Below are 13,034 nucleotides of genomic sequence, written 5' to 3' on the forward strand. Positions count from 1 at the left end.
TCGGATACTAGGTGTCTCTTCCTCGTGCATTGCTTTACTGTCCCATATGTGACACTGCCCTGTGAGCAATTCTGTTGTGATGGTTGAGATCCTTCTGCAAGTACTGACATCGTGACAAGGAAGTGTTCTTAATGCTAAAAAAGAAAAAAGTATACTCTTAGTTTGAATATTTAGCATCTACATTGTGTTTTACTGGCACTGCCAGACTGAAGTGATTTTTTGTTTTGTGCTTTTGTCTTCCCTGATCTGCTTTTTAGGCACTCTGCCAACACAGGACAAACCTTCCCAGAGGCAGTCAGAGAGCACAAATTGCAGCCCTTCCAGAAAGAGATCAACATCTGAGAGCACATCTTCTACAGGCAAGTAATATTTGCTCAGCTTGTTTTGGAGATCACTGCAATACTAAGACCTCTAGTGCTACAGGCAAAGACAACGTTGCTATGAGAACTTTACAGCAGCAGGATTTTCGTGGAGATGCTGACTTCTTCCATTTGCAGCTTAGGATACAAATGTTTCAAATTGCCTTGTAGAACAGGGGAAATTGAGCTGGCAGATAGAGAAGCAGCAGCAGCGGAGCCGTGCTGGAATGGAGTTGGGTTCCTCACCGTGTTAAATCAGTCTTCGTGAAGCTTGAGTCTTTAATTGCTAGCAATTCTTGTGGCACTGCAGTTAATCAATGAATTAAGTGAATAAATCCCTCTGTGGGGAGCTTGTGGGGCCAAGGAGATAAGGCAAGAAAGGCATTTGTAGAATGCCAGTTGTAGAAAAGCCTTCTGTGAGAGTTCCAACATTCTTAGACAGTAAAGTTGATTGCAACTTTGTAGTAAACATCCCTAGGATGCGTACTGACAGAAGCACTTTGGTACAATTTCCATACGTCAAGAATGTGGCGAAGCTGCGATTTCCTCCTCCCTTTAAACAAACATTTACCACCGAAGCTTTCTTCAGCGAATGCTTAGGAAGTCCACCCAGAGTGAAGCGTTTTGTGTCTTGTTACCTTTCAGCTGTTTGTTGGAAAGGGACAACTGCAAGGCGTTTAAGCCCATGCATAGGCAGGTGTCAAAAGCTCAGGCGTTTCTTGGGCAGGAGAGCAAAGAACAGAACTGAGTTGTTTGTCAGCTTCAGAGACGTAGAACTGATGGTGCTGCTGGAAGAGAGCAGTCTTTGCCACATCTTCTGCAGGTTTGGAATGCGTGTGGGATTTCGGTGCATTTGACATAGAGCTGCTTCCTTACCGTCCAGGAGTACACGAGCAGTGCTGCAGCTGTTGGGGATCAGAGTTCAGATGTTTGATCCCTTGGGATCATTTTCCCAACAGAAGCACTGGTTCGTGGGCAGCCCCTGTGTCCGAATGTGTCATGTTGTGGAGTTTTCGTGGGCAGTGCAGCTGCTCCCAGTGCTGAGCAGGGGGTGTTTCTGTGGGGAACCTTCAGCTCTGCCCCAATGTGTGCGTAAAGACCACTGGAAAACAGGGAAGTTTGTCTTCACTCCTCCACCTAAAACTGAAAGCTGAAAGTGAAAATCCTTTCAGTGCTTTGAGTCGCTCAGGCTGTTTGGTTTCCAAGTGGTTTGGTTCTGCTTACAGCAGTGACTGCACGAGCGTGTTGCTGTTTCTTTTTTGAGCCCTGTAGGAAGAAAGTTGTACATAGAAGGGCTTTGGGAGCGGATATGCTGATTCTTCCTCCTTCAAATTGTTTGTACTCTCAGAATAATGTTTTCACTTGCACTTGCAAATTCATTGCTTTGGAAAACTGATGAGGAATGCGTCTCTCCGCAGTAACAGGGTTGGACCAGAAAGTAATAAGTGTAAATTTTCTGTGCTGCATCTTTGACTGCTAATGCGCGATGTCCTTCTTGCCAAAAAATAGAAGCCCTTTTACAAACACGTTCTGTTGTCTTCTCTTTAACAGTAACCCCAGCACACGCTCTTCAGTCCACAGCCCACGACCCACTGGCTGAAGTAGATCTAAAAGTGAGATCTCACTTGACTTCCTGTGCAAACTTGCCTTTCTCTTTGTCCAGATATTTTGGCTTAGCTGTGCCCAACCCCACCTTTCTTGCAATCAATTCTGTCATCACTGGGTTGGATTTTACTTCAAACTTTGATTGTTTCTCTGATGTGTTTCAGTGATCGGAGTGCCGACGCGGGGGACAAGGCTGACAGCTGCTGATGATTCTGTGGACAGCTTGCTGCAGCGCATGGCGCAGCACGAAGGCCAGGCTGCTTTGGACAAAAGCATAGAAGCAGTCATTGCGAACGTGTCCGTTCCACCGTCAGCTAGTCCTGCTCGAAACCACAACAGGGAGAGGAGTCTGGGGAAGCAGGACAGCCTCGTTGCTCCAGCCATCCCAAGCAGCTCCTGCAGTGACAGTATCTCGCTTCTGTCAGACAGATTACCGAACAGCTATTCCCCACATCATCTCAAGAGAAGCGTGGTTGAAGCCATGCAGCGACAAGCTAGAAAAATGTGCAATTATAACAAGATCTTGGCAACAAAAAAAAATCTTGACCACGTCAATAAGATTCTGAAAGCCAAAAAGCTGCAAAGGCAGTCACGGACAGGGAATAATTTTGTGAAACGCAGGCCAGGTAGGCCCAGGAAATACCCAATGCAGGCTGTTGTGTCCATGCAGGCCTTCCAGGCAGCTCGGCTGGTCAGTCAGGAGTTAGATAAGAGGGAAGAAAGCAGCAGTCCTTTACACCTCGGGCCTGATACCATCACTGATGTGATTGAAGCTGTGGTGCAAAGCGTAAACTTGAATCCAGATCACCGAAAAGGATGGAAGAGAAAGAGGTGGCTCTCGGAGGAACAGGCCAGGAAACGACAAAAACCTCTGCCAGAAGATGAACAGGAGAGCAGTAAGAGGTAATTCCCTTAGAACTGCCTGCTTTCGTTTTCATCATCGTTGATGTTTAAGGCATTTTAACCCATCAAAGAATCCTGCTCTCCAGCTCTGCTCGTTACATTTGTTTTCACTGAGGAGTTCGGTTTGCTTTCAGAACGCATGGGGTCTTTCTGAGCTACTGCTTACCACACCCCTAAATGGGATAAAATCACAGGTAATGTAAAGCTTGTTTTTGTGAGCATGTGTCTCAAGTGAAACACTCCTCATCATCTTGGTGAAGAATGCACCTAATGGATTTGTAACAGGAAAACTGATGAGGCACTTTAGCAAAGACAGTCCTTGCGTCATGCACTGACTGGGGAGCTGTAAGAGCTACAGCACCGTGGGAATCTTAAGAGTGTGACTTATATGCTTGGGAAACAATTACAGGCAACACTGAATGTCAGGCGAGATCAACTGATATGCAGCAAAAGAGTAAAACCAAAACAGTGAGTAGGAGGTACGGAATGCACCTGTCTGAAGGGTGCAGTCCTGGTAAAGAAACACCAGAAACCTCTACAACAAAGAGGTCAAACTCTTCCAGAGCTCTTCCTCCCCGAGTTTTCCGAATAGTTCTAAAAAACAACAATCCATCTGTGTTTCACAACCAAGTGCTGAGGTCTAGGCATTCAGCTTTGCAGAATGTTGCTGGAGCTGCACGCTCCAGGAATGCATTGCATGACTCCTGGAAGCTAAGTGAAGGTTGGCCACCTGCTATTTTTAGAGTACAAAAGCAAATAGTACAAACCACCTCGTGAATTACTTCACTGAGGCTCCAAGGGCTGAACATTGGGAGTAGTGATATTACTGCAAAAAAATCTCTGTTTCTTATGGTGATGCTCAACCACTGCTTGCTCGTGGTCATTGAATTGCATTATTAAATTACAGAGACATCCAGTAATTTTGTAACCTAGAGGGTTTTGTGCTGCTGACCATAAAAAGGAGTAATGAAATATGGTAAGAAAATGTTTATGGTAAGAAATATCAATCTAGTAAGATCATCTTTACTTTTTTTTCCAGCTTTTCTGAGACACCACCTGAACCACCCAGTCCTCAGGATGCCCTTGGGAAACCACCTGAACCTGAGAACACCCAACAGCAGCAGCCTTTGCCCTCTCTTCCCCAGCGTGAGAAGAAAGCCCCCCGGCCCCCAAAGAAGAAGTACCAGAAGGCAGGGCTCTACTCTGACGTGTACAAAACAGCAGAGTAAGTAATAGCAGTGAAAAGTTCTGTCTGATACTCTGGTGGAAACTGTCTCCTCTCAACCAAAGCCAGTAAGAGCTGGCTAGTAAATAGCTGAACCAAAACCATCAACTTAATTAAAGCCTGTGAAAAATAACATGCATGCTAATTATCAGAATCTGATTCAGTGAAGATTTAAGTCAGAAGGCAGCCTCCAGCAGTCCGAAAGTGTCTCTGAGGATCAGCCTTGAAGAATGTGAGACATTGGTTTGACAGTAACAGTCGTGGCAGTAAAAGTGCTGGCAGAGGCTCAGCGTTCAGGCACCAAGTGCAGTGTCTGCATTCGAGGGCCCTTGGGTTTTTTGTTTTTAAGGGCTGAATGCTGATGAGTGGTTATCTTTTTTAGGAAAGAATTCCAGGTGTATGCCCTGCTCATTGCCCTGTCTGGTGTGTTTGTCTCTTTTGCTTTCTCTGTGCAGCTGGGAGCAGCAGTGCAGTGCCTCAGTGGTGTGCGCTGGGAGGTGGGCATCTCCCATTTCTGACAAGCAGCCCATTTCTGTTTGTAGTTAGGTGACATTCCTGCAGCTGTTGGAAGCATTGTGTTGCAAGTCAAGAATTTCCACTTCTGTTACGGTCTGACACATTAAAAAGAGAGAAATCATTTTCCCCCTGACTTACCTTGGTCTACAGATTTTATTACAGCACAGTGACTGCAGCTCAAACTTCGTAATTTCTTGCAGATGAGAATGAAATAAGATAAGAATGAAAGGAGTGATTTCAGAAGTCAGCTTCAGCTTTACCTCTGTTTCCAAATGTGCTTTTGTGACCATGTCTGCAGGTACACTTGAACCACACGAATTATCCAGAGTCCTCAGCCTCCCACTGCAGGAATTGCACCTTTGGCTGAGGAGTTCCAGGTGTGGTTGCGCAGAGCTGCAGGTTTAAGAACAAAGGAAGATTGTGCTCTGCAGTCATTATGTTTACCCAGCAGTGGCTTTGCTAGAGGAGTACAAAGTCTATTTTGCCAAAGAAATGAAATAATAAATTAGCAATTAAAAACGAATATTGTATACATGTAGGGAACTATCTGGCAACTTACATTTCTGGTGATTTTCTTTACATGGAACATACAGGTGTGAAAGGGGCTCTTCTGATTGGCATTTAGTCACACCTTCCTATTGCATGTTCTTCCTTTTCTCTTTGCCTCTGCTTTCGGGGTTTGCCTGCCTCTTGGCAACAGAGGTTCACTCTTTCCCTTTTCACAACGCTTTTCCATTGCCTCTTGGTAAGAACTTGTTTTCCAGGTCTTGAAAGCAGTTGCCACAAAGTCACTTTCCTTGCAAGCCTCAGTGATTCAGTGCAGCACAACTTGGAAGGGCAGAAGTGTGGGTTCCTTTTTTATCCTCTCTAGATGAACATTTTTTCCTGGTGGGTGAAGGAGCTGCGTGTTTGCCAAAGCAAACGGAGTAAATGTCTGCCATCAGTAAACGGGGTCATAATGTCAAAACCAGCGACCTTTCTCATGTGGGGAAATGGTGCTGCTTTCTGGTTAGGACAGCTTGGCAGAACTTGGAAGTGACTCTGTTTATGTAAAGCAGCAGCACTGTGCTGGTGATACGTTCTGGGACGTGAAACTCCCGATTGGAAATAGGTGATCTGTGTTTGAACCCCTGCTCTGTGCCTGGAGCACATTTCTTGACCTCTCCATCTGCAGATGCAGTCCCTTTGTACCTTGGCAAACGAAGGTGTTCATTTTGGGATGCATTTTACCTAGATATTCCCATTTCATTTTTATAATAAACTTTCCCATTACTGTGTCTGCCCTTGTGTGCGCGTGTGGTTCGGTGCAAGTATTTCTTCAGGCACCAGAGCCTTAGCCATTAAAAGCAGAGCTCTTTCATGGACAGTATATCAGCATCTAGTTCAGCAGAGCCTCATTTCAGCAGTTCCCCTTGGCTTCCTTATCACTGCCTAAAATGTAGTTGCCTTATTATCACTGTGGAATAGACCAGAACGTTTGCAGAGGTGCTGAGCTGTGTCACTGGCCATCACCCTGACCATACAGCCACTCTCAGTCCACAGCCCTGGTTGTTCCTCCTGTACAAGGACTCTCTGATCTCTGTTCTTCATTGGTGGACACCCTACCGAAGGAAAAGACCCAGAATGTTTGTTAGGAAGGTGGGCACTGTATGTGTACGACACCTCAAAGAGCTAAACAGACAACATGGGAGCTTACTCTCGTAACCTGGGTCACTTCCAACCTATCACACACCAGGAGTTTAATACTGGCGGTGTCCCGTTAGGTGTTGCCTGATGTTATGGGGAAGGAGTCAAATGGATACGATAAGCCTCTTTGGCAGACAGCCTGGAAATGACTTCTTTTGGCCATTCCTTTTATCATTCTGCTGCCTGATGTTCTAGATATTGGCCTGCTTGCAACAGATGATACATTTTTTGTGTGCGACTGAAATGTTTCTCCTGTTACCCCCAGTCCGAAGAGCCGCCTCATCCAGCTGAAGAAGGAGAAGCTGGAATACACTCCTGGAGAGCACGAGCACGGGTTGTTTCCAGCCCCAATTCATGTCGGTGGGTACTTCACATGTTTTAAAAAACAAACGTCACTCTCGGGTGACACTGAGTTACTCTGTTTGGACTTTTTGCCTCTCTCCCTTTTGTTTTATCGCATCGTTAAAGTAATGATATCTTTCAGCATATTAATTTCATCAGAGGTCATACTCATGCTTCTGTGTTTTTCAGCATAGGAGTTTGACTCCAGAGGTTTCTTTTGTGCTGTTTGTCCTTCGTTCTCATGTTTTATTTTCCGAGATCAGCTTGGCTTTAAGCGTGCTTTAAGTGCTGTAGTGCTTCAGCATGAAAGCAGTATGACAGTCTAAGCTAATATTGCAGTCGGACAGCCAGAGATGATTATCATAGAATCACAGGATGGCCTGGGTTGGAAAGGAGCACAGTGCTCATCTGGTTCCAACCCCCTGCTGTGTGCAGGTCGCCAACCAGCAGCCCAGGCCGCCCTGAGAACCCACAGGGTGCCATAAGACCCTATAGGGTGCCTTAGGGACCCACGGTGCCATAGGGACCCACAGGGTGCCATTAGGACCCATAGAATCACTGACTCATAGAATGGCCTGGGTTGAAAAGGATCACAATGCTCATCTCATTCCAACCCCCTGCTGTGTGCAGGTCACCAACCAGCGGCCCAGGCTGCCCTGAGAACCCACAGGGTGCCATAAAACCCTATAGGGTGCCGTAGGGACCCACAGGGCACCATAGGGACCCATGGAATCATTGACTCATAGAATCATAGGCTCATAGAACGGCCTGGGTTGCAAAGGACCACGATGGCCATCAGTTCCAACCCTTTGCTGTGTGCAGGTCACCAACCAGCAGCCCAGGCTGCCCAGAGCCACATCCAGCCTGGCCTCGAATGCCTGCAGGGATGGGGATCCACAGCCTCCTTGGGCAACCTGTTCCAGTGCCTCCCCACCCTCTGGCTGAAAAACTTCCTCCTAACATCCAACCTAAACCTCCCCTGTCTCAGTTTCAAACCATTCCCCCTTGTCCTATCACCACCCACCCTCACAAACAGTCCAATTAGTCCAATTTCTTCAATCTCAAATGCTAAGCAAGCAGTAATAAATCCCCCCTTGTGCCCATGCACTTAATGATGTCTGTCTTCAAATGAGAAAAAACGAGGAAGAATGAAAAACATAAATACAAATGGACATGTGTGAATCAGTAAAGCCTTTCAGAAACAGGTTCCAGAGCTGAAGGTGTTAATTGGGATCCTCAAGAACATGACCTTTCTCAGTTCTTTCTTGAATTAGGTCATATAACTCTGTTGCAGGACTGAACCATCTGTCAGGATGCTCAGGTTTGGTTTGCAGCAATCCTGCTCTCTTTTCACAGGGCCGTGACCTCAAGTTTGTTTGTGCTAGCAGACACAAACAAGCTTCTGCCATAAAGATAAGCCTGCTTTAATTGCTGTGTGTTGGGCAGCTGAAGAGTAGCTCACTACAGAGCAGAGTTACAGGTTTAGGGCTGTGCCAGATAGCTGTGCTGGTGGCTGCTTGGGGAGGGCTGGGAGGACGTAGCACACTCTGCAGGCACTCTGCCAGGGCACTTGAAAGAACCTTTTGTTTCGCTCGGTGAGGTCATAGAAGTGAAAGCAAATTCCCAGCAGATTTAGCTCTTTCCTGGAACCTGCTATGGATGAATAAAGCTTTGAAAATAAGTAATTTAGGAGTGCATTGTAGGGAAAACATCACCGTTTCTATTTTCCGGGGGGGGGGCATTCCAATGGGGAGGGGTGTGAATTGTCATGAAGCCACGGATTACTGAGGAAGGATTTAGAAAACCTGGGAAAATCAGAGGAGGAACTGTCACCTCAGCTCCAGTCATTCCTCTCCTGCTGCACTGTGACAGCAGTGCTCCAATAAATGATAAGAGAACGTTTTAATCTTAGCTAGAAGTAACCCAGCACTTTGTGTCAAGCCTCAGGCCTTACATAAACGAAGCATTTAACGAGTCAGTTTCCTTCTTTTGCAAAGAGTTTGGGGTGACAGAGAGTTTTAAAATACATCAAGGTTTACAGTGACGGCAGTAACTCCTGTCTAAAAAGAGTTCCAGTCATTGCTGAAAATACAGATCCTCTTCTGAAGCAGTCAGGAATGTCCTTGTCAAGTCTGAATTCGTTCATTGGTGAAGGCTGCACGAACAGGCTTGGAAACTGTTTCCAAAACTGATTTGGTTTCTCCGAGCACAATATTGTGATTTACCACCTCGTGTGAATCATGCATACAGAATTCTTGCGTGCATATTTGGTCTCTGTGCTAAATCATCTTGCTTGTGTGCGGGAAGGCGTTTCCTTTGCTGGGGATTTCTGCTCACTGGTAACTGCTGTGCAGCATGGCACAGAGCTGCTGGGTTCTGGCAGTTGTTTCCTGCCCTGTAACTCGCCTTCAGGGTCTCCTGGATGAGCACCTGAAGGGTTCCCAGCACAGCTCTTAAGAGCTTAGTTGTAATTGGTAGAGTTGAAGGACACCTTTAGTGCTCAGCGACTGAGCAGGAGCAGCTCCTTTGTACGCCCAACTCAGCAAGCCTACCTGCTTTCCGTAACACTTCAGACCTCACTGAAAACGGAGCAGAATGCAAGGATCACAAGATGGTGGCTCCTTCCTGTGCTCGTCACTGACACACAAAACCTTCTCGGAAGAGTCTGCTGTTCTGCTGCCTTGCAGACACTGAGAGGCCCTATCAGAACGTTGGCCGTGTGCCTGGCAGCAATCCTGGTGCCCCTGGGGGATCTGTGCCTATGAGTGTGTGCAACTTACAAACCTTTTTGTTTCAGGAAAGTATCTCAGACAAAAGAGAATTGACTTCCAGCTGCCTTACGACATCCTCTGGCAGTGGAAACACAATCAGGTACAAGATAAAAAGTTACTGCTTGCCAAGATTATGGTTGGAAAGAAAATAGCAGGATTTCTGCATGAGAGCCATGTTTATATATTCTGTGTATTGCTGGATATTCTTATTGCTGCCACTGGGTGATGAAGAAAGGATTTATTTACGTCTTTCATGTGAATAGTTTCCATTATTCCATCTCTTGCAAAACAGCAACCCTATAGGTTTCTGCCAGAGAAGTCACTAATTGTGCTGCAGGCTTTTATTTTGGTAGCATGCCTGCTTTCTGCACTGATCTTGTTTTAGACATGCCTCGGGAGAATTCAGATGTACTGCCAACAGCACGGAGAAATTTCGGGCCTTATTTTTCTTGGAGGGCTCCCAGCAGAGTGGAATTTATTTTTCACTTTGCAAGCTGAAATTTTCGTACTGAGGAAAGAAGAGAAAGTGTTGAACGGTCGCATTCTTTTTCAAGTGTTTTAAATATGGGCAAACCTAAAAATAGGTTTGGGGTGGGTTTTTTTGTTGGTTTTTTTTTCCCCTGAGAAATTTCCACCGAGCGATTTAACACAGCACTGAGTGCTGGGAGGTGCAGCTGTCCCCAGCCGTGCTGCAGGGCAGTGCTCTGAGACATGGGACATCAGTGAGCAAAGCACCTCCCCAGATGGCTGCTGCTGCTTCAGTCCCCTTTAAAACTCCACACTGTGGTCTCAAAGTCCCGAGAGCTGCTGCCGTTTCAGCTGGGGACCTGTATTGAAAGCGATCTGCCCCTCTTATCTAATCAATGTTGCACGGGTAATAAATGCAGTCCATTTCTTTGACATTTCCCATGGCTACCCAAAGTATTGACAGCCATACAGAGCGGCCTTGTTTGTCCAGAATGTGTTGCTTTGTACAACAGCAGTGATTGCAAAACCTTTACGTACAGACGGGGCATCACGTCCCTGGTTCTGTTGAATATCAGATGCAGTTATACAGTCTCTTATTTTTCTCTCTTTTTCTTTTCCAGCTGTATAAAAAGCCAGATGTCCCACTTTATAAAAAAATCCGCTCCAGTAAGTAAAATCTTACTGTTACTAAAATGTGCAACTGGAATTCCGTCATGCTCTTCATCCTAGCAGAGAAACTTCCTCCTTCTCTGCTCACTGTGTGTAACTGTACTGAAAGCTGTGTAGGTAAATGGCTGTTGTATTTACCTGGAAGGAATCCCCATCTCCTTCTTTCTTCCCTGCCTCTCCAGATGTCTACGTGGATGTCAAACCTCTCTCTGGCTACGAAGCCACTACCTGTAACTGCAAGAAACCAGATGATGAGAATGGCAAGGGCTGCATGGAGGATTGCCTTAACAGGTCGGGGCTGGGCTGACCCACTGTGCTGTGCATTGGTTCACGTAAAAAGTATATCGTTACCTTCCTTACGCTTCTTCATTCTGAATTTTAGGATGATCTTCGCTGAGTGTTCACCAAACACCTGCCCTTGTGGTGAGCAGTGCTGTAACCAACGGATCCAGAGGCACGAATGGGTGCAGTGCTTGGAGAGGTTCCGGGCTGAGGAGAAGGGTTGGGGTATCCGCACCAAAGAGCCCCTGAAAGCAGGACAGTTCATCATCGAATACCTGGGAGAAGTTGTTAGTGAGCAAGAATTCAGGTAGAAAAATCTATTTGCTGCTTGTGTGGGAAGCTCAGTAGATGAATTTAGCATCCGTTGCCATTGTTGGGAAATCCTTTGACAGAAACGAATGGGAGAATACAGAAGAGAAAATGCTTTTTGGGTCACTGGCACCAGAAGGAAGGCTTAGAATTCAGCTTTTCTGCCCAACCATCTTTCTCACAGCCAGGTAGAGAGGAGTGGTCATTCTGTGGAATGCGACATCTGCCCCATCTCTCTGTCGGTGCCAGTGCTGTGAACGTGAATCTGAGGTGTGCAGAACAGAATCACGGGGTCAGAACGGGACAGGAAGAGAAAGCAGATACTGCAGAGAGGTGTGAAGGCAAAAGAGCAAGGGGGAGCATCAATAATTACAGAAAGATATCACAGTCTCGTTAAGTACGTAACATCGCAGGATAATTTACACTGGAGAGACATCCTTGCTGCTCAGAGAGCTCCATCAGATGCAAACAGGATCCCCTCGTGCAGGGATAACTGCTGGCACCGCTGAATCTTTGCCCACTGTCGCTCTCTTGCTCAGCTGGAATGCATGGACGTTGTGTCCCACTGCAGGCAGGGGAGGGGAGGAGCTGGTTGTTGTGCAGACGCATCCATGCACACACCAAGGAATGTGTGCCTGCATTTTCTTTCCATGCACAGGTTATCGAGGTGAAATGCATACACACAGTCTGCAGAACCCAAAAGGGAGCGAATTTCTAAATTCTAATCCAAGCTCTGCCAGTGGCCTTGACTTGTAAGAATAGGTGTTAGAATGCTTCTCCTCCACCTCGAGGTGTGCAGTTCTGCAACGCAGAGAAATCACAACTGCTTTTCCTTCAGAACCTCTCGGAATTCTTGAATATGCTGTCACTGTGTTCCTCCCTGTTTGCTTTGCAGCAGGAAGGAGAGGATCACAAATAACTTTCCTGTGTTGCTTCGTAGGAACCGGATGATTGAGCAGTACCATAACCACAGTGATCATTACTGCCTGAATTTGGACAGTGGAATGGTGATAGATAGTTACCGCATGGGCAACGAGGCTCGTTTCATCAACCACAGCTGTAATCCAAACTGTGAGATGCAGAAATGGTAAGAAAAATTCTGTTCTATTTACTGGGAGGCTGGGATGCAGGTGGCTAAGATGGAGATAACCAGGGAATCTGGGGTAAAAATAGGGGAATTTGGTTCAACAGTGTAAAAAATATGTATTGTCATACGTTGCAGAAGGGAAGTAGCTGTAGCAAGCAAGGAAGCTTTTGGTTCTCAGGTAATTGTAGTAGTTGAAAGCAGCAGTAATTGAGTTTCAAATATTAAAACCCAACACACACACACAAAAAAGAGAGAACTGGAGAGACAATAAATCTCAAAGCACGTTGTGAAATGAGATACAGCGTTCAGTGAAAGCTGAAAGTGGCGAGGGCCTGAATCCTGGCAGCTGATAAGAGGTGCTGCACAGCAGCTGGTGCAGGTTGTAAGTTCTCTGTGTGAAGCACAGCTTCCTGCTCTCGTAGCACAGCTCTCCTTTGGTTTTGGCTTTCCAAGTTTGTTGTCAAAGAGAGCAGTGGGAACAAAACAAATGGAGAACAAGCCTGAGCGTGGCATAGCACTGTTTCCTCTCTCCAGCACTTCCACTGTGTGGACTAAGGCCAATTTCTTTTTGATTATTAGGAATATTTAATTGTACATATTTTTTTCTCCAGGTCTGTTAATGGTGTTTACCGGATTGGATTGTATGCACTTAAAGATATGCCTGCTGGTACCGAACTGACCTACGACTACAACTTCCACTCATTTAATGTTGAAAAGCAGGTAGGGAGCACAATGCAAAACCTTGAGAAAGCTCTCCGTGCCAGCAGAGTAATTAACAAAATCAACATGATTAACAAAAATGATTAACAAAA

The 13,034-nt window shown here is 46.1% G+C and overlaps 1 protein-coding gene across 2 annotated transcripts in view; it reads left to right on the plus strand.

The window, feature by feature from the left end:
• Positions 1 to 13,034, plus strand: part of ASH1L (ASH1 like histone lysine methyltransferase) — a 35,059-nt gene that overhangs the window by 12,986 nt on the left and 9,039 nt on the right. For both annotated transcript variants that reach the window (XM_010723937.3, XM_019623127.2), the window contains exons 3-12: positions 258 to 359; positions 2,129 to 2,867; positions 3,907 to 4,092; positions 6,560 to 6,654; positions 9,434 to 9,507; positions 10,496 to 10,541; positions 10,727 to 10,835; positions 10,927 to 11,133; positions 12,076 to 12,222; positions 12,834 to 12,942. In XM_010723937.3, the coding sequence (XP_010722239.1) occupies positions 258 to 359; positions 2,129 to 2,867; positions 3,907 to 4,092; positions 6,560 to 6,654; positions 9,434 to 9,507; positions 10,496 to 10,541; positions 10,727 to 10,835; positions 10,927 to 11,133; positions 12,076 to 12,222; positions 12,834 to 12,942 (1,814 nt within the window). The remainder of the gene's footprint in view (positions 1 to 257; positions 360 to 2,128; positions 2,868 to 3,906; positions 4,093 to 6,559; positions 6,655 to 9,433; positions 9,508 to 10,495; positions 10,542 to 10,726; positions 10,836 to 10,926; positions 11,134 to 12,075; positions 12,223 to 12,833; positions 12,943 to 13,034) is intronic.

Source organism: Meleagris gallopavo, chromosome 27 (assembly GCF_000146605.3).
Source record: "Meleagris gallopavo isolate NT-WF06-2002-E0010 breed Aviagen turkey brand Nicholas breeding stock chromosome 27, Turkey_5.1, whole genome shotgun sequence".
Lineage (NCBI taxonomy): Eukaryota > Metazoa > Chordata > Aves > Galliformes > Phasianidae > Meleagris > Meleagris gallopavo.